This window comes from Trachinotus anak, unplaced genomic scaffold (genome assembly GCF_046630095.1).
Source record: "Trachinotus anak isolate AG129_WGS33_773 ecotype Australia unplaced genomic scaffold, CSIRO_AGI_Tana_v1 ptg000024l, whole genome shotgun sequence".
Classification (NCBI taxonomy): Eukaryota; Metazoa; Chordata; class Actinopteri; order Carangiformes; family Carangidae; genus Trachinotus; species Trachinotus anak.
Window position 1 is genome coordinate 7,026,859 of NW_027273875.1, and position 26,827 is coordinate 7,053,685.

Consider the following 26,827-nt stretch of genomic DNA (forward strand, 5'->3'; position numbering starts at 1 on the left):
CAGAGGGGTGAAATACAACTGTTTTAATTGCAAAAGGATACCGGTTAATACATTGAATGAAGCACTGAAACAAGCCACTGTGACATTGCAAAATACCACTAAAAAAGGACATTGTAAATTTCCAAGAAAGAAAAGTCATTCATTCGATCAGAAAGGCATACATATGAAAGAACAGGGAGCGTATTTACACCATGATAAAGTGTCCTGTAACTCTACAAAACAAGATGTGTTGGGAGGCTTCCCCATTCAAGACATTTAAAAATGTTTTACAAATAGCTGTTAACAAAGAACAAGCCGTCGATGTCCCATTTCATTTATTTTATCAAACAACAGTAATCTTAAAAAAAAGGCACCACTGTGGGTGATGAATTCACACCATCCATCTTACATGGTGGTGGGCGGTTTACACAAGACAACCAACATTTTCTGTTAATGTTTAATATGCTGTAGCGCTGTAATAAGCTGTAGAAAAATCAAGGAAACAAGACCATTATTAGCATGTAAGGTTATACAGAACTGATAGCTTGAGGAAAATGACAACAAATGGGGCGTTTGTACAAAATGGTGGGTAAAGTGAGGTGTCCCTGTTGGATTAGCTGATATTGTTAGCTGTTGTGCTGGTGTGACAGCGCTCCCTGCAGGAGAAAGGTGTAGCTCACAGCACCAGATATTTTAGTTCGAGTTTGTCATGAGCGTTAAGTGGCTGATAAAAACAGCTATTCAAAGCTTATCCAGAGGGCGGACACCGGATCTCTCCTAAGACATACAACTCTCAGACCATCACGTCATCACAATGGAATAACTGCATGGAAATTTCAGATTTAGTTCATTTCTTATTATGATATTGGGTATAAAAAGGCCATCCTCTACACAAAAGAAAAACTTGTTTGTTTAATCCGAATGCATAGATGTTAATTTAAAAGATGCTACGCATGCAGCATTTTCATCATTTAAGAAAAGCATTGAGAAATTAATTGTGGTCACGCATTGTAATGCTGGCAAGTAGACAGTAAAGTGTCTGTTGCTGTGATGAATAAGTAGCTCCCTGCTTTGTGCTTCAGTGTTGCCCAATTTAGAGATTCTCAGGTTTGATTCCCTGCAAAATCTGAGAAAACTCCCTTTAGTATTTTTGTAAGACACATGATGCAAGTCGTGACTACAGAAAAAGACATATTGCAATAGAAAGTTGCACACAGAGGCTTGAAAAAAGTACTAGTGTTTAGAGCTCATGTGAGCAAACTAGAAAAAAATCCTAGACAAGTACCCTTGATATAAATTAATAAACTTTATAAAATTTAAAACCCACACGTGGATTTAGACCACCATTATGTTTTTATCTCCCCTGTGTCTGAGAACTATGCTGAGCCATGCAAAACAGGAGAAATCCCAATAAAGTTCAGAGCCCTGACAATACCAATTGCCTTAGATGAGCATGATTTAATCTTGACCTTATTCTGATGTGTTAAAAGTAACATGCATAAATCCCCAGATGTGTTTCTTCCACAATATTTAAAGAATTTTACAACTAATAAAATTACATATTTCCCCCCCTTCTATAATTCTTCATCTAAAATCATACTTTGGCTTTGAGACCTTTATTTATCTTTGAATTTCACACATTGTACCATAAAATGTACACCACTATTTGAGATGAAGAAGTGACAAACCGGCCTAAAAGGGAATTATGTAGACTTGGTCAGTAACTGTTTACTGCATGTGTGTTGCTTTTTCTTTTTTCCTGGTTTTTTTTTTTTTTTTTTTAAAGGGCCTTAATGTTGTTCCTTTGGTTGTTTTATGCATTGTTAGGTCCTTCAAATCAACCTTTTACATGCCCAACGTTTCATAATCATTCACCGATATCATGCACTGCAGGTTGTGAAAATCTAAAACACAGAGGGTAAATATACCATGTATAGCCTACTGTCTATGTGGAGGGTCAAAATGGAGGAAACACCAACATGAAGATTTCCCACAAGGGCTATGTGAGATGCTTTTTCTTTGCCTTGTCTTTGATTGAACAAGATAAATGCCAATTATAGCACGAACATACGGATATATGGTAGTTAAAATAGCATCACTTTACACAATTACCGTTTTATAATTTCTCATGTAAATTGAGATGGGAACATGAATTCTCATCGAGGAGGCGTGGGCTTCTGACGAACAATCCTCTTCAGTCAGGAGCTGCATCCCACACATCCTCACCCTCTGTGGTGGGACTTCATTTTGGTTGCTTCTTTTACTTTGACCATACCCTGTATTATGTTGAGCAAATGTTAGACAGATATTGTAGTGAAGTTATGGAAGCACAGCAATGGACATTGGGCAGAGATGTTAAGATGGGTAGCTATACACAGTATTTACAGCGGGTTAGAAGGACGTTCTCTGGCTTAGCAGACTTCCTCTGACAAGGAACCGTTACCTTTCACACCATTAACCGTAGGGCGGGAGGACAGAGGGACATGGAGGAACGTCACAAGTACAAGTGATACAAAAGTTGTGTCAGTTCTGACTAACACCCCTAAAAATATCCATTTGCTGCTTGGAATTGTGTGACTGAAACATTAAAGTCAGAGTGCATCCTTCAACAAAATGTCTGCGACCAAAGTGAAACTTTTACACCATGAAATCTGTGGGTCAGTGAACTGTGTACCCTTTTAGAAAACAGTGGCTAACCTCCACATAGAAACAAGTCTGAACGTTAGTGAGCTGATTGGTACAAAGTGGTTGAATCCGATTTTGTTTTTTGTAAAAAAAAGTTGTTTGTGTTATTCTCAAGCAGCAAATGGTGTCATAGCCCTGGTGGCTAAGGCCTTCAAAAGAGACAAAGAGTGGTTCTCCTAGACAACAGGTGGCACTGTGAGTGAAGGTGGAAAGCAGCAGAGGTATAAAAACTTCTGTGTTTCAGGCCAAAAAAAAAAAAAAAAAAAAAAAGGAGGCAGGCTGCAGGAGGAGAGTCTACATGGATTCGCCGAGAGAATCATCATCATCCAAAGATAAGGGCAGGTAGAGATCCTGAAAAAAAAAAAGCAGGTAAGGGCATTAAAAAACGCATAAAAAGACAGATTTGGGAAAAATAGGACAACAAGATGAAAGGGCAGGAGAAGGAGGGATGTCCGGGTACCTTCTGCTTGTTGTTGAGGGCTGGACTGGTGGGGGTGGAGGTAGGGGAATGCTTGGAAATCGGGGTGGAGAGCTGGCTGCTGGAGCCCGTCCCATTGGCTGAGAGAGCCCCACAGAACAGAGAAGAGAGGGGAGAAAAAAAAGGGGGAGAGATGGGAGAGAGGAGGAGGGAAAGAGGTAAGCAGAGTAGTGGATTAGAAAGTGAGCGATGTCTGGACCTCTTTCCTTGGCTGAGGAGAAAAGTCATTCCTGAACTGTGGCCTCATTTGGCTACAGTGTAGAGGGACGCTGTCTACGAGCTCTCTGTTTGTTAGATGACATTTTATTCGCTCACTCTGCGTCCTGCCACGTTGCTAGGATTCTGTCTGTGTGGAACATTGTGTTTATATCTAAGAGCGGTGCGATGTGATGTAGCCGTGCGTTTTAAGTGGTTTAAAAAGAGTTTTTGTCTTAAAGAGATGAAAAGAATTTGAAAGGACTATGAGCCAGATGGCCAGTGTAAATTTGAGCCAATGAGTGTTGAAAACGCAACGTGGATAAAGCTTTATTGTTAACCAACTTAATGCCACTGGCTTCATTTAACCACTCACCCAGATAAACAGACTTACAAATGTAGACTTAACAAGAGGTTTAAACATTTTAAAGGACAAAGCCACCTAAAAAAAAACCTGAAAAATTCTACATCCTATTATCTTGGGATCTTAAAGTCAGTATATCTAAACATGAGCAGTTCTCCCACATTTACTGAACAGGGTGCAGCTGGTTCATTTAGAGACCAAACATTGGCAGAGAAACCTTTTCTCTATATATCATTTGCCCACACTGTCTAGGTGGTCTTGTCTTTAGATTTCTACATTTGAGAGGTTCATTCATCCTCTGTAGTAAATTTATCCCAGCATGGTGATGTTAAAGTGAAGATCGCTCTGTTTCATTGTGAGTTCTCATCCCAGGACCCTGCCAAACACACTTTCAGAGCATTCAACTCATTAAACCCAGTGCACCCTGAGACAAGTTGGGGTTTTTTTTGTTTTTTTTCAGATGCCAGAGGCTGAAGAAAGTGCTGGTAGTAGGTTGTTTTAAACTGACAGATCATGCTGGAGAACGTGAGCCTGCGGTTCAACACCTATTGTTGAGCTGTTGGCCAATAAAAAGCCAGCAGCTCAACAATACCAGCTGTTAACCAATTAAAGGCAAGAGAAGCATTCAGAGACAGATGGCAATATACAGTACTTTATACTTTTTCATGTTTTCGATTATAATTTTACAGTGAAATGCCTCAGCTAGAGGAGAATACAAAGTATACAGATTCTCTAAGACATCTCTAGTTACATGACAATTGTGAAGGTCCTGTGTAGATAATGCTTAAATTCATGCCTGCAGGTTTACACTGCATGCACTAAATGAATGAATATATTTGGCTTTATACAGTATGGTTGTTTTAATTTTAAAGCTTGTAATTTATATGTTATGGCGCAAACCTTAAAGAGTCATGCCATCCCCTGAATCAGCACTTTCAGCACCTACCTTCAGGGACATGGTACTGAGTCTCCTGTGCAAAGAAAAATATTTACCAGTTGATAGTTTTGAAAGTTTAAGATGAATTTCTACCTGTGTGCAAACAAAGGTGAACAATGAAGTTGTTTCACACAGACCCGTAGCAATGGGTGTAAAGCATGAGAAACTTAATATCCAAAACATTGGAATATATTTTTTGAATTTTTTTTTTCCTTTTTTTAATCCCAGTTAAAGTGGAGAGGTCACATGCGTTTCCTCAGCCTCATTGTCTCTCTGCTGACCTCTCGGGTCCTACAGAGGTGGTTAATGCTAAACACTTCACTGACTCTCCAGCTGTTGGTCAACCATCTGCTGTCTTAAAGGCCAAGCATCCACCATCACTGATCAATAAACTATTCAAGACCGCTGAAGGACTGAGGGAACCTGCAGAGCTGGATACCACCCCCCCACCCCCCACCTGCTTATCATGTAAAGTGGCGTGAAACATGACCTACGGGCTACCTGCTGCTACCACGCTGCCAACTGTGAGAGCATCATCTCGCTGCATTAACCTTACAAGGGATTTAACAGCTCACCTGTTCAGTTTTCCCACTACTGGAGAGACACTGTCACTGTCCCTCATACTTTAACAGGTCTTAAGAACAAGCAGCAAAACCTTCATGTGGGTGTGCTGTCATGACATAAGCACACCCACACATAAGCACAGCAATAACCAGCTTTTTTTCATGCCTGCACTAGATTCAATTTCAAAGCACCGACTGTTCAGCCAACAAACACTGCAGATACTGTTACTCCCAGACAGCATTGTAGCAGAGAGGTATGGCTCTGTCTTCCAGTGGTAAAAGCCGTTGTTAACATTAAAGATTCAAGCACGAGCAGGCACCAGTGACTCCGTTATGTTCTGTTGCCCACTGGATATTATTAAATGTTAAAATCCCTGATTGTGAAACAAACAGCTAAAAGCTGTTTACACTGTCTTTGTTTACTTTTCATATTTTATTCATGGTTTAAAAAAAAATCTGCATCAGCAACACTATACCAAATCTCATCAGATTACCCTCAATAAACAAAGGCTGGATTTTTACTGTCCCCACTCTGAGGGAGGGTTTTTATGGGGTGCTGTAGTGAGATTAAGGAGTCCATGTCCCCCCCCCCCCCCCCTAGTAAAAACAGTCTGACTCCATCTCTGGGCACAGCCTGACAACACAGAGAGGAAGTACCTGAAGTACCTCTGTGCATTTTTTTTCAAAGTCTAAACAAAATGGAGATTATATTGGGAAAAAAATTGGGAAAAAAAAAAAAAAACAAAACTTTTCTCTCATTGCCATCTCTGACATTTGCTTATTGGGAGGAAGATTGATTGGTATTTGTACCTATTTTCTACCAAACACAGCCCATCATTATGCCCATTATTCTCTACAGAGTAAGGTCAGAGGTCAAGGTCAGCTACAGACCAGCACCACTGGATCTGGTTGTGATTTAGTGTCTTCCCCCAGGAGCTTATAACTACATCACTCTGCTGTCATATTTTATGTTGTATTTGAGTATTTCAGTTCCTGCATCAGCATTAGCCCAGTTCTATTTTCCACCAGCTCTTTGTTTTGATTCATAGACAGGGGTGGGGTCCGTTTCTGCTCTAGTTTAAAGAGGAAGAGTTACAGTGCAGGTGAGATAATAATGGGCTCACTTGACTCAGCAGGAGACTTGCTGCGCTTGATCGGACCAGGACTCTTTGCTGAACCACGTGGAGTTTTGGGTCCCTTCATCACTCTGCATTCTGAGGGGAAAAAAAGCACAAACAAAGTTAAAAATCATCTCTTTCTCCCCCAAGTTGGATGAGTGAGCGACATCTGCCCCTCTAGTGTAGCTCTCTCCAAAACATGAGTTTAAAGTTCATCACAGAGTCTGAAATAAATTCAGTAATAATAAAGCAAAACTAGTCAAAGCTCTGCCTTTGGATGAACCAGCCATTCAAATGATGATTTTAACTGATGCCGCCCTGATAATGTAAAATAGGGAAATATTTAGATGCATGCATATTTTTCTAAATAAAATCTTTTACTGCTGCAATAACAGACATGTTACTCTCTTATATTCATTGCTTTGTTATCTTTGTGACTATTTACCAAAGTTTGCACATCAAATTATTATCTGTCATTAATTTTCACAAATAATAAATAGCTTTAACTTTCTGATTATAACAGCATTATGTTGTGTCTTTATTCCCTAGTTCTTGGTTTCTAGTGACACACAGTGCATGAAAACACACCCAGTTTTGTGTGGCCCCACAGCACAAGCATTAGCAGTAGACAGAAAAAACACCACAACATACAACATGGAAGAAGGAACTATTTTCTACAGAATATCAAGGTGCTGTGATGCACGTTATCTTGTTATTTTTTCTTTGATCCTGATTTAGATCAAAATCTTGTCAAATACCATTGGCTTCCTTTGTTAATAGAAAACATGGTTTTATACAAAAACATGTTTATTACTCAAGCATCATCACAGTCTCATCTTGGTATTGGTACAGAAACTCAGAAAGTGGAAATGGTTTTCAGAAAACATAGTTCAATCTTTATATTCCTGGATTCACTGGATGTGACTGAAGAGTGATCTCTGTTGCTTTTAAATTCATGGACTGTACATGTACAGCAGTGAGCGCTCATATAAATCATAGAAAAATGTAGGCAGTATTACTGGGTCATTATATTAATCAGTGTAGACAGACTCCAGACACTGCTACTCCTCCCTTCTGCATCTTCCTCTCTGTTTGTGCTGTCAGACTCTCTCCTTCCTCCCCCCTCCCTCCTCTTTTCCACTTTTGATGCTAATTATACTATCTGTCCTCCCTCCGTCTCCTGGGATCGCACCATGTCTGTCTCCCCTCTCTTAACCTTCACACACTACTGGATACAGACGTACATTCATGTGCTATTGTTTGCAAGGTGTGCCACCATGCCTTTGACAGTACCTCGGACTGGCAGCTTGTCTAGTCTACTCAGTGGTCTCAAAAAAGCCCCCCGAGTCTATCTACACAGACTCCCTCTCAGCTTCAACTGAAGCTGTCGCTGCACAAACAGAGTTGTAGGTGCACGTCTGCATGTCCATCTGCATAATCTTGTGTTTAACATGAGGAGTGTGAAAAATATCCACAGGGGAATTCAAGCTATTTTGGTCATTCTGCCAAACCAAGTTTCAAAGCAGTGTCAGTGGGAGAAGAAGAAAAGAGAAAAACATATGGAAACATACAGAGAATCTTAACAATTATCACTAATCATATTATCAGAGTTACCTTCCAAAACATCAGGATTTGACCAGGAATCGCCATCAAAACACAGATAATGTAATGTGATGTATTACAGGCAGGGCTCTCCTCCTCTACTCCACTGAGGCCAACTCAGTGATGTCTGGATGCTCGAGACTCTCAGGCATTTTATTTAGGATTGCCCCAAGGTTGTTAGACTGAATGAAACAATTTAGCTCTGGTTCCATGGGGGAAGTATGCTGAGAGGAAAAGGACCCAGATCATTATAAGTGACCTAGCATTGCCGTCCTACCATGATCTGACAAGGAGGGGAGGGGAAGAGAAGGGACGAAGGGAACATGATGACAAATCAGCCCTGTTCTGTGTCAGTGTTGTGCTAAGATCAAAAGACATTTATATGATACTGAATGTATTGAGGAAGGACTTAAGGTGGAAGTGGGTTGTTAAAAATAGGGTTTTCAAGTCTGTGGGGAGCAGCGAGACTCAGTGAGACGATTGGTTTCGCATTTTCTCTCCTCGACTTCTCAGCAATATCAGCACCAACAGATCACTGGCCTAAACCTGTCACTGGACAGATTAATGGCTTTTCTTCTCTACCTTTTCCTCTCCCTGCTGCCAGCTGCTGATAACAGACTCTCCCTCTTTGTTGGCCTCCATCTCACAAACATAATTGTCTTCCTCACTATGAACAAGCACACAACTATATATGTGAACATAACATCTTTTACAGAGAAAAATCCATGATGATACATCTGAAGATTCCCTAATGGGACACTGGGATATTAAATGACACCCCAGGAACTATTTAGCTCTCACTCTGCTGTATGTGGACATTTTCATTTTATATATACTCAATACAAGATGCATTTTATATGCTCAAGTGCAATGCTGGAAACCGGGGCAGTATGACAGAAACAAGTTTCCTTCTTTAATTATTTTTCTAAAATCCCCATTATTAATGTTGAATTATCAGATCCATCTCATAGTATAATGTTTACTAAAGATTTGAATGGGATTTTAAGAGTAAGAAAGTCTCTGTGATACAGTGAGAGTCAAAAATTGGGAAAACTAACTCTCTGCTAGGGCACAAATTTAAATCTCATGGCTCATACAACCACAACATTAATATATAATTTTCATTTGCTGTAGAGTACAATTTGCACTTTCAGTGACTTACAATAAAAGCATGAGCCAAAACTCCACAGGGTGCGGCCCATTAACAGCCGTCATGAAAATCACCAATAATGTCAACTTTAAACAAAGGCAAGAGCAGAAGTGTTTATGCCTGTGAACAGACATGTGGACAAAACCACATCAGATTACTATTCAATAAAATGGTCAACTGTCTGGCATTGATAGACACTTTAATAGGCTTCTTCAAATCTAAATGAAGGCATAAACAGTGCAAAAGCCCATATGAGTATGTGAATAAATTTGGGTGTCATTTACTTCACAACTACAAAATAATATGTTTTATATACAGTAAATATGTGCATTACCAGCCTTTGCTTGTTGTATTCTATGATGTAAAATACAGACTGAAGCCGTTTCGCTCACCATTCTCATCCAGAGAGAAGTCATCCTGGGCATAGCGGAATTTCTCTGGTCCACATGCAATGAAGACATCGTCATCACCAAAGAAGTCTTGAAGGCAGGTAACCTGTGAAGCCAGAAGACAGAATTCTTGAGACCCCTGATAACCTGCCATCAACTGGTAAAATGACAAGATGATGAGTCTACAGTCCTGCCGGCGGCTCTGTGTGGCTTTGAGCTAACATCAGCACGCAAACTTGCTCACAATGACAATGCTAATATAAAGATATGAAGCCAATATAGTGTTTCACATTTTCACCACCTCAGTTTTGTGCATTAGCATGTTAACATTTGCTAATTAGCACTAATCACAAAGTACATGTGAGGCTGATGGGAAAGACTTCTGTTTTGCAATCAAGTGGACAAATGAAAATTTTGACCTGATGATGCTGCTAGATGAAAGTGGAAACACCATGGATGTTGTGGCACTAGGCAAGAAGTCCGAGGATCACCAAAGCCATTTGAGGTCTGCTGATGATGGCTGGTTGTTTTGGCCATCATCAAGGGACCGTAAATGTCTGTACAAACTTTCATATAGTCAGTAGTTACTGAGATATCTGAATCTGAACCAAAGTGAAGGACCGTCTGGCCAACAGTGCCATCCCAAGAGCCACACCACGAACTGGGTGAAAATATCTTGTTTTAAATGCTAATCACTCCTCACTGAGAGAGTTGCAGAAACCAAGAGTGCAATTGCTGTGAAGGATCCATCTGATTATCTTCATGTGGTTATTATTCATAAGTTAATGAAGTGCATTTGAAATGCTGATTCAGGACTGGTTAAAAATATTATCTATGCAGACATTTGCAGCATGAAGCCTTGCCAATGGCTGCACAGAGGAAGCACCAGGATGTACTCACAGAAAGGAAAGTGTTAAATGCTGATTACATTTAATCAAAGAAAGGACAAACTGTTTAAACAAACAGCCTTTTGTGGATGAATTAACTGTGTAACAGTAAGGTTGTGGTTGTCTGCCAAGCACAGGATTTAGTCAGCTTTAGGTGGTAGGGTTAGGCAGCCTTTGTCTTTTACTTGTCATGTTAACATGCCTTTAGCTACAGTAGATGCATGTAACAAAACACACACACACACACAAAGGCACAAAAAAGCCTAAACGGGGGATAAAGTTACACCTTTGCTGTAGTGTTTAAATGATTCAACTTCTTTCCCTAAGGACATTTCACTCTATAGCAGCTGTTGACACAATATGCCCTACTTAGTGGACAGATGTCTTTGGGCCACACCTTCTCCTCTGCTCTCCATTATACAGGCCCCGTTACCAGCTCAGGCACGCCTATTAAAGCCATTCAAGCTAAAAGCTGTGTTTCCCCTTGGCTGTGTTTTTTTTTCCTTCCTGGTGCAGATGAGATTTGTTACAAAGCATCTCAGCCTCATTTTCAGTTTGTCCTTCAACACCTGTTAAAATCTCTCATTTCTCATTTGAATTACTGGATCAAGGCATGTGAATTAAATGAACTACAGATGACTGGCTCTGTCTTGATTTCTGGGCTTTTTTTTTTTTTTTATTGTCTAAAAACACAGACTCTCCCAGACAAAACCTATCTCTAGGTTTCTCTGAGGGGTCCATGCCCCGAAAGATTATCCTCTGTTGGGACGTTCGCCAGGATAGTCAAGATGCATCATGGTTTCCTTTGTGATACACATCCAAACTATGAGCTGCAGATAATTTGGGACCACCCCACCCCTGCAGCTGCCATGTTGGTGCTCTGTCCTGCTAGACAAGCTAAAAGTGTGCGGTGGTGACTCGGTGGCGTGGCATCCAACAGCTGTACCCTCTCTGTGTCCCACAAGATTCTCTGGACACAGGCCTGGCAGATCCCCGCTGAGATATAAAGATGGTGCTTTGACTCCAGGGATCAAAATCTAATTGGTTTTTCAGCCAGGGCTAATTTACAGCACTGCACTTTTGGGTTTTCTTCTGTGTTCATTGTCAAGAGATTAGATACATGTTACTTTCATTAGGTTAAACTGTTTTGCGGCAACAAGGGCACCTGACAGTTAATCATAAGATGGAAGAATTAAGAAGGGCTCCTTCTCCCCCAAGGCCAGTGGGCGGAGGAGAGGCGATGGAAATGGGCTGGAATGGGGTGAGAGGTAGAGACTAGTCCCTGTTTTAATAGCTTTAAGAACAGAGCTGATTAATGGGATGAAGTGTTTATCCAACAGACTACTACCTTAATCTCTCTTAACAGAATTGCCATTAGAAATGAAGATTCGCTTCTCTCTGTTGGTTTCTGATTGCTGAACAGGCAGCACCACTTTATCTCTCAGTCAATATGTCCACTCGCTGACCTAAGATGGGGCTCTATGTAAATACCTCAAAACAAAGATGTGGCACATTAATATGATCAGAAATCTAGATTTACAGGAACTTTGTATGTTGTTTGCTTTCAAACCACATAATTTTTTTCTCTTTCTCACCTCTGGAGTTGAAACAGAAAGACAACTCACTCTCTGACCTGTACTGTAAGTTTACTTAGCATAGCTCTTGAGCCAGGATATTATTATAATGCAACATCTCAGAAACCTTTTTGAGCATGGCGACACTGTAAAAAAATAACCTGGGTTCATTCATTTTTGTAAGAAAACACTGAATCCTATCTAGAAATGCAACTAATCCAGCTCCCAACAGGGATCACTTGAGATCCATATTATGTGTACAGTCCTCTTTGCTTCATTTAATAATTCATATACAGTGTGTTTCCTGCAGACACTCCAACAATCACCTAAACCTGCCCTGCATGTGCACTACCTTCTGATTAATAACATTATCATAAGGTATTGCTTTTCCTCCCATGTGGGATGCCAATCATGGGTACTGTAACCTCCAGTGAATTTTGACATCTGTCAACAGTTGACAGAAATACTGTGGAAAACCGCTTTGCTTCACTTGCAATCAGATCGCAGGGAAAATGTCAGAGTCTCTTTGAAACATGGCTGCAGTGAGAAAAGGGCAGACCAGCTTGGGAACATTTGGATATAGGTTAAGAAGCATCCTCTCTCAATTTGAAAAGGTCAATCAGCTGCATCAACCACAGCCACCTGGCAACAGTATCTAGGAGAAGGACAATACGAGACGACAGTGTGGCATTCCACTTCAAGATTACCAGAAGCCCTGTTATACTGCATATGTAATGCGCGCATTGGAGTTAGTGTGTATATATTTATTTATGTGTTTATTTGAAGAAGGCGAGAGGGGTTTTCTCAAAAATCTTGGCTCCTTCCAGACCCCAGGTGCCCACCCACCCTCTGTACCAACCAGCCCATCCCTAATCTCTGCCTCACCAGCTGTCCGGACCACATGACCCCCCAAAAACCACCAACACCACCAGCAGCTACGCAGGGATCCACCAACTACAGCAACTGAATTATTTAGAGTTCCTTTAGACCGATTGACCAGTCATCCACAGGCTGCAGACCTTTCAGTAGGTGATGGTGGCCATGTGGTAAATATAGAAAATGAGTGTGCTGTAATGCTGCTCTTACTGGAGAAGATAGCGACACAATTTAGTGCAGTTCCTATAGTTTGTCTCTGTGCTGCTTAATCATTTTTTTCTTCTCATGTAACAAATAACCATCCTCCTCCTCTCCTATTTGAGAATAGTTAATATGTAAATGAGAAAACATGTATAGAGCCATGGCCACAACCAGAGTCTGAAAGATACCACAGTCATTATAATCTGGGCTGAGCAACACCTCAAAATTATCTAATTTTGTTAGATACATTTTTATCTCTTTTTTTTGTGAAAGCAGTTGTTTCAGCTGCAACTAAGATGATTTGTTTCCTTCTTTTGTTTGAAGCAACAGGAAACATCTTCAAACAAAGCTCATGTGTCTTTTGTCGTCTTCTACTTACATCTGGCCCTTCTTCATTTCACTTCACCTCATCCTTTCAGCATCATCAGTGACCGATGAGTCCCAAGGTCCAGTTTCTCCCTGACCCCACACTGACATGGTAATTGATCTCTGTGCAGAAGTGAAGCTACACGGTGTTGCATTGTGCCGTTTTGACTCCCTGTCCTCACCTGGGTGGCTCATCTTGTCTGTGCTTGTGTGGCAAACAGTGGCGGTTTAACACCAGCATAAATGAGTCAGCAAATGGCCAGTACAATCAAATACAGCTGAAAATAATCTGCTCTGCTGTGAAAAAGCACCACAGAGGAGTGATCTCAGATCAGTTTATGAGGGCTTACTTTGACCATACAAATCAGCTGGAAGTGCAACTGTACTGTACAAGCATTTTTTATTTTACTGTGCTTTTTTTATGTTTGCAGAGGATATGCTGACAGATATAAAGCTGAGGGCAGAGCATTCCACTAAAGCTTGAGCAAATGTAGCATAGCAAAAAAAAAAAAAAAAAAAAAAAAAAAAAATCTTACAGTGAGCAAATTTGTTTATATTAAATATCACATTGTGTCTCTGAGCCATGTGAGAGGAAAGTGAAGTATAAAAAGATGAAGGCTGATAAAGAGCCAGTTAGACCTTGCTTTGCAACCCATGGGGAAACTCCCACGCCATTTCCTTTACTGTAGGCACCGAGACCTGATCAATATCAGAGCCTCTGCACTGAGTGGAATATTCCTCCAAAACACACACAGTGTCTCCATTTTGTCAGATGCACATCAGTGTTTCACAGACAATAGAATGTATTTAGAAAAAAAAAATGCTCCAAAAAGACTAAAAATCATATGAAGTTGTCTGCTTCTGTATCAGCAGCTCGGCTGATGGACACAGCCTCAAGAAAAATCAAATGCAGTGAATCAAAATATAAAGAAAATATCAGCAATTACTTCACAGGGATTAGTCTCATTTTTACAACCATGTGCCTTTTTGACCCGTGTGTGACCTTGGTGCACCAGCACTGTGTCAGTGTGCTACTGTAGGTGCTCTGGATACATTCGGAGCACAGATGAGACAGTTAGGCAGCCATATCTGCACAGTCATGGGGACCAGCTGGTGCCTGATGTTGTTTTAACCCCACCCCTCCCCAACCCCGAGGAAGTAGGCTTTCCATTTGGCTGACTGATGTGGCCTTAGCATTATTAAATTGTGCTCCCCCCCACCCCCCACCCCCCCACCCCCACCCCCACCCCCACCCCCTGGGATCATGCTCACTTGTTGATGTGATGCTCATGCAGGAACGAAGGGGCTGTGTGAGGGGATTCAGGCACAGAGGATGCAGACATGCGTCCATGCCTGCCGGAGATGCTTCATCATGGGGACCACACCCCTCTATCAGGCTGTTCGTCTGCCTCTGTTGCGCACTGTGCGTGAATGTGCGAGCGTGCACGTGCGAGTGAAATGTGGCTGTGGAGAGCTGTGCTGACGGGTGAGGAACAGAGAGCAGGCAGGTAAGACCCAACGTAAAGAGCACACTCAGCGTATTACAGCCATTGTCACAAACTGAATCCATCACAGCGGAGCTTATTGCCATGACAACTGCTTCTGCAGCATGGCAAAGAACAGGCAGGCTGCAAGAGCACTGATAACCAGGGAAAAGCAAGCTTTTCTTCTCTATTAGCGGATATATTTTAGTCGTTAAGAAGCCCTGAACCCATGCCTGCATCCATCTCCTATTCAGTGAATAATTTCTTACCACGAGTTATTAACTTTTAAGGCGCATTGGAATCTTTTGTTCTCTGACAATAACATTGTGACCTTGTGCCTGAAGCATGCCTGAAGCATCCATTTCTTTTCTTCTGCGGCTCTTTGTTGACTATTTTTTTAATTTTGAAAAAGGACTGAAACGAAAACCTTAATTCTAAACCAGGTCAGAAGAATGGGGGTCCTGAGGTCCTGAGGACATGTCAAGATGATTCATAAGGACAAATCATACAGCATTTCACATATGATATTTGGATTTAGACAATATTAGTTGAAAGCCTTCTGTCAGCCAAATTCAGATGCACAAGTAGTGGATCTTAAAGGCGAATCAGGACTATTCATCTGTGCAGACACCTCTATCAAAGAGGAATGAATACAAAATGGCTGCCAGCAATTAAATAAACCCTCTCTGATTTAACGTAGCCTTTAGAAGCAGTGAGGGCAAATCAAGAAATGTACTTTTTTTGTTAGGCACAGGGAATAATTACTCCCCATCAGCAAAAATAATATGATCCTAATTTGCTCTAAGAATGGAAAATGACTCCTGAATCCACTGGCCCCACCCTTCGTGATTGAAGTGAAAAGCACCAGCGTTTGAGGGGAAAATGGGAGTGATTTTGTTCACAACAGCGACAAAGAGAGGAGGGCAGCCTGTCTTTAGAGTCTAAACGGCGCTGAGCAAAAGAGGGAAATCAAGCATGAAAAGTGGCCATTTTAAAAATGCTGGAAAACACAACCTGAATCACCTTTCAGCCAATCACAAACGAATCTTTCAGAACTATTCATGCACCCACACGCTACACTACAGTCCATCATGCCTCCCTGTCACGCCCAATGATGGAATGTACACAGGTAAAAAAAAAAAAAAAAAAAATATGACATGTGATTTTTAAAACCAAAAGGCTTACATTGATAGTAAACTCTCACACCCACTACAGGATGTGGTATCTGACAGACCAGTCCGCACCAGCTGGGCTCTCTTTGTGCCTGGGATGTGGTCTCCTAGCAACCAGTCCCAGCAGCTATCGCAATGGAATGGGAAGAGGAGGATCAGCGCAGAGTCAGGGAGGGGCGGGCACTGCATCAATATTGCTTCTACCATATCACCTCGACCACAGAGCAGCTGCAGTGTGCCTCTGCACACAAAGACACTGCAATAATGTGTGCAGCATTTCTAGCATTTCTGTGCATTGCAATGAAACTGCGAGTCCCACACATGGGTCAGAGATCAATGGACACTTATTATGAGATAATTAATCTGCATCTAGAGTGATGACAACAGAATCAATATGTTCTGATTGGGATAGCTACCATATGGCGGCTATCAAATTCATTTTGTGGAAAGACATCATCATTAAGAATGCACAGTATTGAAAAAGATTCTTAGCAAGACAGGCAGGAAGACGATCCAACCCAACCACAAAGATAAATAACATAAAAATATAACAACAACTGCAATATCCCACAAGGTGACGACAATCTCCAAACATCCTAGCAAGTGATTCTGGAGGAAAAGCCTCGCAAGACCGGGGGCTGCCAGATTGCACCCCTGGGAGAGCGCATTAAAATCAAATTCCCCCATCTATCATTTCAGCGCACCTTCCCTCCTCCAAGACACATGTGAGTTGGGCCTTATTAATACAGAAGAAAAAAAAAAAAAAAAGAAGTACAACACCTAAAGGAGCTCAGCAGGCCACGATCCCCAGTCCATCTGCAATGAATAATACAGGAAAAAGGTCCCCACACGAGGATTAGTGAACATTTAACCATATCAAAGAGAGGACTGAGGAACAGATGTCCACATGCATATCCACACATGCTTTCACGCTTGTTCCTCTTCCACGCTGTGGTTCACAATAGTCTTGAGAGCACATGTATTTGATCTATGCAGCAAATTACAGCTGTGACAGGTGTGAGTTTTTGTTTTTAATTATAAAGAATAGACAGATCAGTGTCGGTATTTATCAGCAAGATAGAGCTTTATCATGGTAGCTGAATGCTCTTGCAGTCACTTCCTACTGCACAGAACACTGCACCCATATCCAGACGTTATTGCTGGACCACGCCACCCACTCACATTTTATTTATAACTTTAAAAATTAGCACACACGTCTTGATACAAGGGAGATAGTGGACAGTTCATCTCAGAGACCGTCCAGGTGGTGGCCCTACATGGTGGCTGTGGTTGCCCCTCCAGATTGCTCCACTAAAGCACAAACATGAATAAAACATAACGTCCTTTTAGCTGAGCCCATGTGTTGAGAAAACAATAGTCTTCCCCTGGGAGTGACTTTTAGCCAAAGTTAAAGCACGTTGTGTGCCTCATACAGATTGTTTGATTAGCTTTCAACATTCTTGGGCTTTTGTTCTGGCTGAGGGTTGTGTCCCAATTCCATTCTATATGTTACTTCTGTTTAATATATATTCTGCTAATCTTCGTGGCAAACTTGCATTGGCGGTACTAGCCTATACCAGAAATGAATGTACTTTATTATATCAGTAGTGTGGAATTGAGGCACAGCTTTTTTGTTGTATTTGACTGTTGCCAACCCAACTATCTAACACAGTCTTTACAATCTGTTCTTAATTCTGTTAAAAGCAAAACATGTGAAAGCATTTTCTTGCATTTACTGATGTAAGTCAAGTGGCTCCAGACTAAGTGGGGCTGTTTACCTCAAGACTGGACATAGGTCAGAGCCAAAGAGAAAGTTAGGAAATGATGTAATAAAAATATAAATATAGGCTATTCTGCTAATTGAATTTAGCAAGTAAGCAAATTAGGCAGCACTACTAAATAACCAACCAGGGTAGACTCTACTGTTTCTATATTTCCTGTAAAATAAAGAATGTTGGATGTGCATCTTAAATGCTGACAATTGCCAGTTTGATAATAAGGTCAATATGCAATTTTGCAGGAAAGAAATAAAAGCCTAGAATGTGATTTTGTTTAAATTCAGGAGACACAGTATTGCCTTTAATCTCACAGAGGTTTGATGTCAGTGCAGGCTTTTACTGCCCACAGCCAACCAGTGGAAACATTTCTCTGCAGGGGATTCTCATGGGGCTTCCTGTGCCCTGATTTCTGTTTGGCCTACAACAGCCAAAGGATCCCATAACTGAACACCAGACAGTCATCAAGGTTGCTCAGGACACTTTATTCTGTGGCTTCAGATATATGGAACAAGACATGACTGTATTTCAAAACTCAACAACTAGAGCATCATCTCTCATAGGAAACTCTAGCTGAGAACCCGATGTGCCATTGTCTTCGACAGATTGACTGTCTGATGAGAGGAAGCTGTTTGTTCTTTCAAAAATGTTTTACCCTCAACTTCAGATATATCCTGAGCTCAGAAAATTGCAAGTTACAAGAGTAAATTAAGTTTAGTTGACAATGGTTTTGATGTGCTTGTTAACATATAGATTTTCTAAACCCCTATTCTCACCGTTTCACTAAAATACCAACAGGCACCATCGCAAATACTTTAACAAAGGGGACAAAATGATCAAACCCAACAATGCAGGGCTTGGCCCTTTGTGCACTACCATAGAGGGTGGAAGACAGAACTTCCCTGGACTTTTGAGCTTTTCAGTCACAGACGGACTCTAAAATGCCAGTGGCCTAAAAACTAACCACACAACAAAGATGGATGGACAAGATATAAATGACCTGAACCACAAGACAGAAGAATATGTTGTGTCAGACTAAAAGTCAGAATAAAGACAGCAGACAATGAAGCTCATTGTGTACACAGGTTGTTCTCATGGATGCTCAAGGTTCTCATGGACCTGCCGTGTAATTGTTGACTGAAGGTTGGACAGGACAGTACCATTCTGTCCTCTAGCAGCTGTTTTTTTTTTTTTTTGCATTTGAAAGTAAATAATTTGGTTTCTTTCTTTTCTTTAACCCTGTTGACACCTGCCTGGGTGTGGGTGGATATAGCCTATGAATGACGAACTGTCCTCAATCCAGACCACAAATTTTCCTATTGTGTAACTTTGCTTGAATAATATACTATACCACCTTTATTCCAGTTTCCCTAGAACAGAGGGCCCTATAATGCATTCAACACAAAAACCGTCAACAGCTTGGTACATTTGAATTTAGATGGTTACAGTTTTTCATATGCATAATGTGACCCAGTTAACTGCACATATCGTGATCGCATGTCTTTTGCCTGAGCTCATGATGCACGCCGGCCAATGACTGAAAGCCAGACATACCTGCTTGCCGTCAAGTGTGTAGATCCTCTTGACCACGCCACTTTCAAGTTTAATGGCCTCTGTGATGTCAGTGAGGACCTGCTCGAAGGAGTGCGCTGTTTTCTTGTTGAGCAGGACACGCACAGCTTTGCGTGGCTTCACACCACTGCGCATCACTGTCACAAGCTTGGGTCGAATAAAGTCCTTGGTCTCTCTGGCATCGCTCGCGGCCTTGGCAGCCAGGGACTGCATGTTCTTCTGGCTTGCTGAGGCCTTTACATTCACGGACCAGTTGGGGTTGACATTCTTTGTGTAGTCGACCTTCTTGTAGAAGTTCTCCGATGCGCAAACGTAGCTTTCCCCTGTGACGACAAAAATATAAAAAATAAAAAAATTGGGTTAGTGTGTTGTAACACATTCAGCTATTCAACTCTGACACCTGAGAGTCCCTGAGGTGTCCACTCGGAAACATCTGAACCTGCAGGAACTCAAACTGTGAGATGTCAAGACCAGTGGGAGACATTATCTCCAGGCTTTCACCTCTCAGATTTCATCTCAAATCTAATATCATAACTAAAAACCATTTTACTTTGTTTAAGACTACAGTACATACTGTAGATGGTTCAGTTTTGTCTGCTGACATTGCTCAGAATGAAAATGGTTCATGGTTACTCAATGCTTTGACTAATCAGATTGTGTAAGGAAAGACATGTTTCTCTCAAGTTTTTTTGGAATATTGTTTTTGATCCTTTGAGCACCATTAACTGAATTCCATTCACCCCCATGTATAAATTAAACTACAGTATCTGGTTGGACAGATACCACTGGCATAAATGGGAACATGTATATTCCATAAAATCTTTTCTGAGTATTAAAAAAAACTCAGTGTTTCATATTAGTTATACCAGTTAAGAGACTAAAGTAGTGTGTGTATAAATAAATCCATGATGAACAAATGACACCTGAAATATACAGTGAGATCATGAATTATCATGTATAGTAACTCCCACTTGGATGTCTTTGTCTGGTGTTGAAGGAAAAAGAGGATGAGCTTCAACGATCTCCCATGAGAGCACAGTGAACATCAGTCCAACATTACCTGTGTTTTACAGCACAAGCCGTAATAACAATACATTGGAGACACATCTTCACGTTAAAGATTCATTCTGTTTTGAGTTTAAAACATGTATCCCTTGGCTCAGTTAGGCTGACATTACAATAACCTCCCCCATCCTCCCAGATAAAGCCTGACCGACTTCTTTGTTGGACAATGTTGGGACCTTTTACAAAAAAATAAATTCTCTACAGCCTCATCACAAATGTACTTTAACTAAAGTGGCCCATCCTTCTTCCAACTCTAAATAATCTTCCATTTTCATTGTCATTTATCGACTTCCAGTTTTTCAGCAGACTGTGCTGTTGCTCAGACAGGGAGAGGAGCTAAAGTAAAGACAAAAGGCAGCAGGGAGAAGGAGATAGAGAGAAAGAGATTTTTTGGCATAAGGGGAATCCAGAAGGCAACAATTAGGCCAAATGTGGAGAAATTACGGCAAAGACAAAGGCACAAAACAGGATTACACTGTGCAGAGAGATTGAGCAATTAATTATAGCCCACAAGAGGAAGCACAATGAAATGCCCCCCACCACCCACAGTGCTCACTGTGCAGCCCCTTCTTGACTGCATTCACCCCACACACACAGAAAAGCACAGAGATGCGCACACACACACACACACACACACACACACACACACACACACACACACACACACTCCTATCTTTCCTAAGCAGCTCAAGTAGCAGAGATGATCACCTCATTTTGGACAAATTAAGCTGCAGTTCATCTTCCAGCTTTACCCCCAAACTGATTCTGCCCATCACTTCCTTAGAGTACATCTCATAAAAATAACGTTCCCCAGCAGGTAGGTCGGGACTTAAAGTCGGATCCATTGATTAAGTCTTGAAATTTCTCCTGAGAAATATCTGATTTAAAATGATCAAGGATTTGCCAGCGTCAAACAAATTCAACAAATGTTGTTGTCCTCAAAACACAACAACTTCAGCATCGATATCATGCACTTCTTAAATAAAAGCTCACGTTGCTGCATCTGAGCTAAGGTTTCCCTGATATAGTTTTGTCTAAACAGGCCAATGCATGGATAGATGGATAGCAACAAAAGAAATGTTTTCAAATCATCTTTGGCAGCTTACACTACAAGAATCTGCAAGCACATGAATCTCTTCTTGTTCTGATCAGTCCTCCAATGCCAAATATAGACTATAACACACACTAGCAGCCATGATGGCAGCTGCTCATGAAGCTTGTACTACTGATAAGCTTCCCAAGCACTGAGAGTATGAAATATGTCATGATGTCAAATGACTTAACTGCTGAATCAGATTTTTTTTTTCACTCATAAATAAAATACAAAAATGTTAGCCAGGCTTTCCAGCCATTGTCACTACAGATGCGGATGGAAACATTTGACAGTGGAAACTCATAGAAACTTCCCAGATTGCGACAGGAGGTTTCTTTTGAGAATTAGATCCTAATGCCGTCTGTTATTGAACTATTCATCCCATGCTGAGCTGCAGAGAGCTGTCTGTACAGCTCAGTATGAAGCATGCTGAGTCTAAGCTAAACATCCTAAAACTGAGACTACTGAGCTTCATTAAGCTCAAGGCAGAGGATCTGCCTTCAGCTTTGTCAGCAGGAAATCTTTAAAAACTGAACCATGAAATACAATTTAATGTGAGTAACATCAGATAGAACAAGCCAAGAAATGTTTCTTGGCATGTTCCATCTCTGTTTTTTCTCAAACTTTTGAAACATTTCACCACATTTGTTTTGTCTGCTTTGCATTAAAGAGACAGTACCATTTTTAAAGAACTTGCAAAATGCCAATAGTTGATAAAAGTGGACCATGTCACTCAACTGCCCTAAAGTAACCCCTCGGATTAGGAGTTTGCTACATCATATGAGAGATTACAGGAGTGTAGACCAAACAGATAAGACCTCTAATCTCAGAAAACTGGAAATGTTATGCTTCTAAATCGTCTCAGCACAGAAACTGACTTGATTTTCTGTAACATGGTGGCCTATAATGTCTGAGTTTGATCTCACTACTGCAGCTCTACTGGGGAACAAAGAAACTGATAATCCAAATGATCCACCATCCAACGAAGGAGATGCATTAAATCAGATATAACAAGAGCTTGGTGGGTGCTGCTAAAACAATGCTTACCTTCCTCTAGCTCATCCAAAGTGGAGATCTTACGTGAGCCGTCAATGGTGAAGATGAAGCGGACGCCCTGTGGCAAGTTGATGTGGTCAGACAGAGAGCGTGTGAGGTCAGCCAGCAGGGAGTCAAAGGTGCGAAATCGGTCGTTGGCCACAGCGTACACAATGCCCTTGAAGTAGCGGTCTCCGTTGCGGTAGAAGCGCACCTTTTTGGCTTTCTTCTCACTGGTGAGGGCCTGCAGAGTGCGTGTGCGGTAGAAGCTGCAGTGGGCGCTGTGGGTAGGGCTGGGGAGTCCATTCATGCGCCCACCCCGCGGGGTACGGGATGCCTTGTCTCGCTCATCAAAATGTCCAAAGTCTAGCTCCATGATGACTGAAAGTTGTGATGGTTGTGACAAATGTGTGGTGGTGGTGACCAGCTCCGAAGAGTCTAGGAAGAGAGAGATAAGAATGTATATAATGTTAATAAGTTACTGAAACAACATTTTGATTGAATCTTTTGGTCTTCTTATGCCCTTTTTTCCCATCCCTGAAGACTTTAATAACTCACCTCTAGCGCTAAATGATACGCAAAAAAAAAAAAAAAAAAAAAAAAAAAATCATATTTTCATTATTGTGGTAGATATTGTGATCGCAATATGGGTCAAAATTTCAGTTGGATTGATTGCTTTTGCATTTCATTTTCAGTGAAAAAAAATTTAAAATGATGATTATGTGATTTTTGTTGGGGCTTTTGCCAAGCAAGCATCTTCCCTTACATCTGGAGAGTATGATTCGTAGGCCAGGGCATCTCTGTAGCTTTAGGTGCTAATAATGCACAACAATGTTGTGACTCATTTTACCATTATCAAAACAACTACAGCTCCTGCGATTTAGATATTGCACTTGTCCATATTGCAATGTCAATTACATTTTGATTAATTGTGCGGCCCTTACTCACCACCATTATGAATAATCACTTGTACAAACCCAAACCCTTATTTTGATTTCATTTCAAAACCAGAGGAGACACCAAACTTCTGCAATTTGGACTAGAATTCCATGTATATAAATCTGCCATGATGGTAATGGTTTCATCTGCATACAGCCAGACAGTGAATGAAACCATCATTTTGTTACTGGAAGAGTCACTGGCTCCTAAAGCCAATGAGTGGCGGAGCCACCCACAGTGGGTACATGGACAGAAAACGCTTCCATGAATTAAAGGTGAAGATTATTTAGTTATGGATGAAAAATGAAAGAGTCTCTCAGAGATCTCACAATGCATTTAAGTAAATTAACTGGCAAAGATTTGATGATAAACAAAAAGAATATTATAAAAACATTGTATGGCCATATTTTGTTAAACTGTAAAGAAATGATATGTTGAAAAGTGGATTTATTGTTAGTTAAGAAAATATCCTTACATCGCTTGGACTCACACTGCTGTGGAGCCAAGTATACAATTCATGAATAAAAGGTAGAATTACAATCCAATGTGTCATTGGCTCTTGCTATACTGCTGTGTGAGGCAATGTAGCACATACAATATGTCTCAGTCACCTCCTCTGTCCTCCGCCTACATACACCTGTGAACAGTTGTCTCGTTTGCCCAGATGAATCAGTAATTGAAGAGTGTACGATCTCAGTCATGGCTGTAGCGCATGTCCACTGTTCAGTAGAAATAATGGACTCTCAAAGCAGTGTTAAATTTTTAAGGTGTTAGAGCAAGGGAGTTTACAGTAAGTGTTATCGGTGCTTTTCTACTGAAGGTCATGTTTTACATTATGACTGGATTTTGAATATCAACCGTCATCATTTAAGAGAAAATGTTAACCCCGTTTTGTTTTTGTTTTTTTCCAAGAATGAGAATTTGCTTGGGAATTATGCAGATGATGCACCTGTTCAGCCATTAAACAATAAACCACTTATGCTGTGAGATGGACTGGCATAAGGCTGGAGCAGCTTTCCCATTTACAGACCGGTCTTTTCCTGTTAGTCTCCCACCTGATGACTACAGCACAGTCTTCAAAAGCCACAAAAACTCATTGAACCAAACAGTTACACACCCATAAAAAAACACTCACACATACCCACATAAAAGAGGGCGTTATCTGTGCCCAGTTTAAAGCCCTGCTCCACTGACACAATCTCCTTATTCATGCAGATTTCTTCTTTTTAAAAAAACAGGAGTGATCTCTACAAATTCACAAGCTGAAAAAAGATGTCAGAATGAGGCAAAGATGTCGTGTATGTCAGCTGTTTCTCTGATGGGGCTTGATTGGCCTACAGGAGTTGACTGTATTGACAGGAAGGTCACAGCTCTTTGAACTCAGCTCAACCATAAGTGGCTTATTAACAACACACACACTGTGTGTCTCTCAGGACGCTTAAAAGCCCCGTCTCACACAAGATTAGTTTGATGTTTCAGGTCTGAAATGTCACCACTTTTGCATCTTCTCCCACTAATGAAGAATTTTGCAACATTTGATAACAATTTTCTGATAAACTGTCAGCGTCGGTATCGTGATGACATCAACATACAAAACTGTGTTATTGTGAAACTGAGTTGTTTCACTTCTTGTTTCACATGCTTGAAGGGTTTTGTCTGATGGGGTTTGTATCAGCGTGAACTTAAAGCTCTTTAGGTTTTGTACTGTTGGCCAGACAAAGCACAATATTTGAAGACATCATCTTGATCTGTGGAAAATTAGAGCTGACATTCATTCTCTTTCTCTGGTATTTCATTGACATAGTCAACTGATCGGAAAAATAATCATCAGATTTATCAATAATTTATACTAATATTACACTGTGATATTGATCTCAGACATATCATTCAGTCTTACTTCCAATGAACATATTAAAAAGCCAGTCAGTAACCTCTAGTGCCTCTTTCACCATTTTGTTTCATGCATGCAAACCAGTGAATGAAATATTGTCTACTAAGCCCATTTGCTCACCAAATTTTCTTCAACATTCTCCACGGCTTAAAATCCTATATGTTCCTCATGCATATACAGTATTGTACAGTCAATCAGACTGACAAACATGGGCCATTAAAACAGAGCGGAAACATGCTGCCGCCACCCATCCATGTGGTGGGGCCCTCCAATCGTCAGCTATCCCCTGGCTGTGCTGCTGCTATGACAGTCACACTGACAGGGGTGGGACTTCTGCAGAATGGGTGCTCCTCAGCTGACAAAGGCCAGGTTTCAAGCCCATCTGCTGCACTAATGGGCAGAGCTAACTGTGACCCTTCCCCAGTGGAGCATCAACTAGGACAGTCCATTGTCTCCAACAGGGTGCCTGCCTTCAGAGTGACATCACCATCACTGCTGCTGCTCCTGCTGCTGCTCGTTGGAGGAGCAGCCGGCTTATTCTCCACCATGAGTCCATAAACTAATATCTTCTTACTGAGGATTTTTCTTATAGCCGGAATAACACCACAGACTTACAGTTTGAAGCTATATGACATGACACACTTTACATCATGATTATCTCTCTTCATGGCTGATTGATAACACTGCAGACTTGTACCAATAGCTGAAAGAAAACCACTACCACAGCAACATGCATGCATTCTCCCAAAGACGAAGCAGCACTGCAGCAACGTTGTGTGGTATCACTGATATTTTGGCTGGTTCTGTTCCTGACTGAGCCACCCACACAACACCCCGATGACTAAACACTCCTGACAAACCAGCACCACATGATGACTCTCCAGTCATCTTCATCAAAGCACATCCACGTACAATATCAGTCCATCTATCTACCACAGGTTTTAAGAAAAAAAAAAAAAAGTTTCATGATACAACACTTCTCATTTATGGAGGATGAGTGTGGCCACATGGCAGAGAAGCGGCATTAAATGCAAGTTTTTCCTCAGGAAAAACAAAAAGAGAGAGAGAGAGAGAGAGTGGGGGTGGAGAAAGGGGGTGTTGGGGTGTGCGCACACCTTCTCACAATCCACCTGCTCAAACGCACATCTGAAAATCTAAAATCCTTCCCTCCACACAGAAATACCTGCAATGTAATCTCAACTCGCCCACTCCGAGTCAAAACCATTACTGTTTAATGATCCCTGTGATCTGTAAAGTCTCTGTGTAATCCCACCCGGTAGCGGACTCACCTGCGTCGCTGCTTGCGGAGTGAAGGGAGTGTGTGTGGGGAGTGGATGTGAGTGTGTGAGTCGATGCTGCAGGATAGGAGCACGCCGTCTCTCCCCTCGCCTTTGTCTGTCTGCTCCAGTCTGAGAGCCGAGCCGCTGCCTGCCTCAC

At 41.3% G+C, this 26,827-nt stretch overlaps 1 protein-coding gene across 1 annotated transcript; it reads right to left on the minus strand.

The window, feature by feature from the left end:
* LOC139607839 (neuronal migration protein doublecortin-like) lies at positions 1–26,827 on the minus strand. The gene is made up of 7 exons (XM_071461087.1): positions 26,680–26,827; positions 22,573–22,998; positions 19,350–19,690; positions 9,464–9,566; positions 6,326–6,415; positions 3,125–3,222; positions 1–3,015 (listed from the first exon to the last, which is right to left on the minus strand). Exons 2-7 carry the CDS (start codon positions 22,934–22,936, stop codon positions 2,959–2,961), a joined length of 1,053 nt encoding a protein of 350 aa, XP_071317188.1. The 5' UTR covers positions 22,937–22,998; positions 26,680–26,827; the 3' UTR covers positions 1–2,958.

Coding starts and splice junctions, on each gene's coding strand:
- LOC139607839 (XM_071461087.1), bottom strand. CDS start 22,936: ATGGAGCTAGACTTTGGACATTTTGATGAGCGAGACAAGGCATCCCGT. Junction 6,416..9,463: donor CTTCTCTCTGGATGAGAATG/GTGAGCGAAACG, acceptor TTTTCCCCTCAG/AATGCAGAGTGATGAAGGGA. Junction 3,016..3,124: donor CCCTCAACAACAAGCAGAAG/GTACCCGGACAT, acceptor TTTTTTTTTCAG/GATCTCTACCTGCCCTTATC.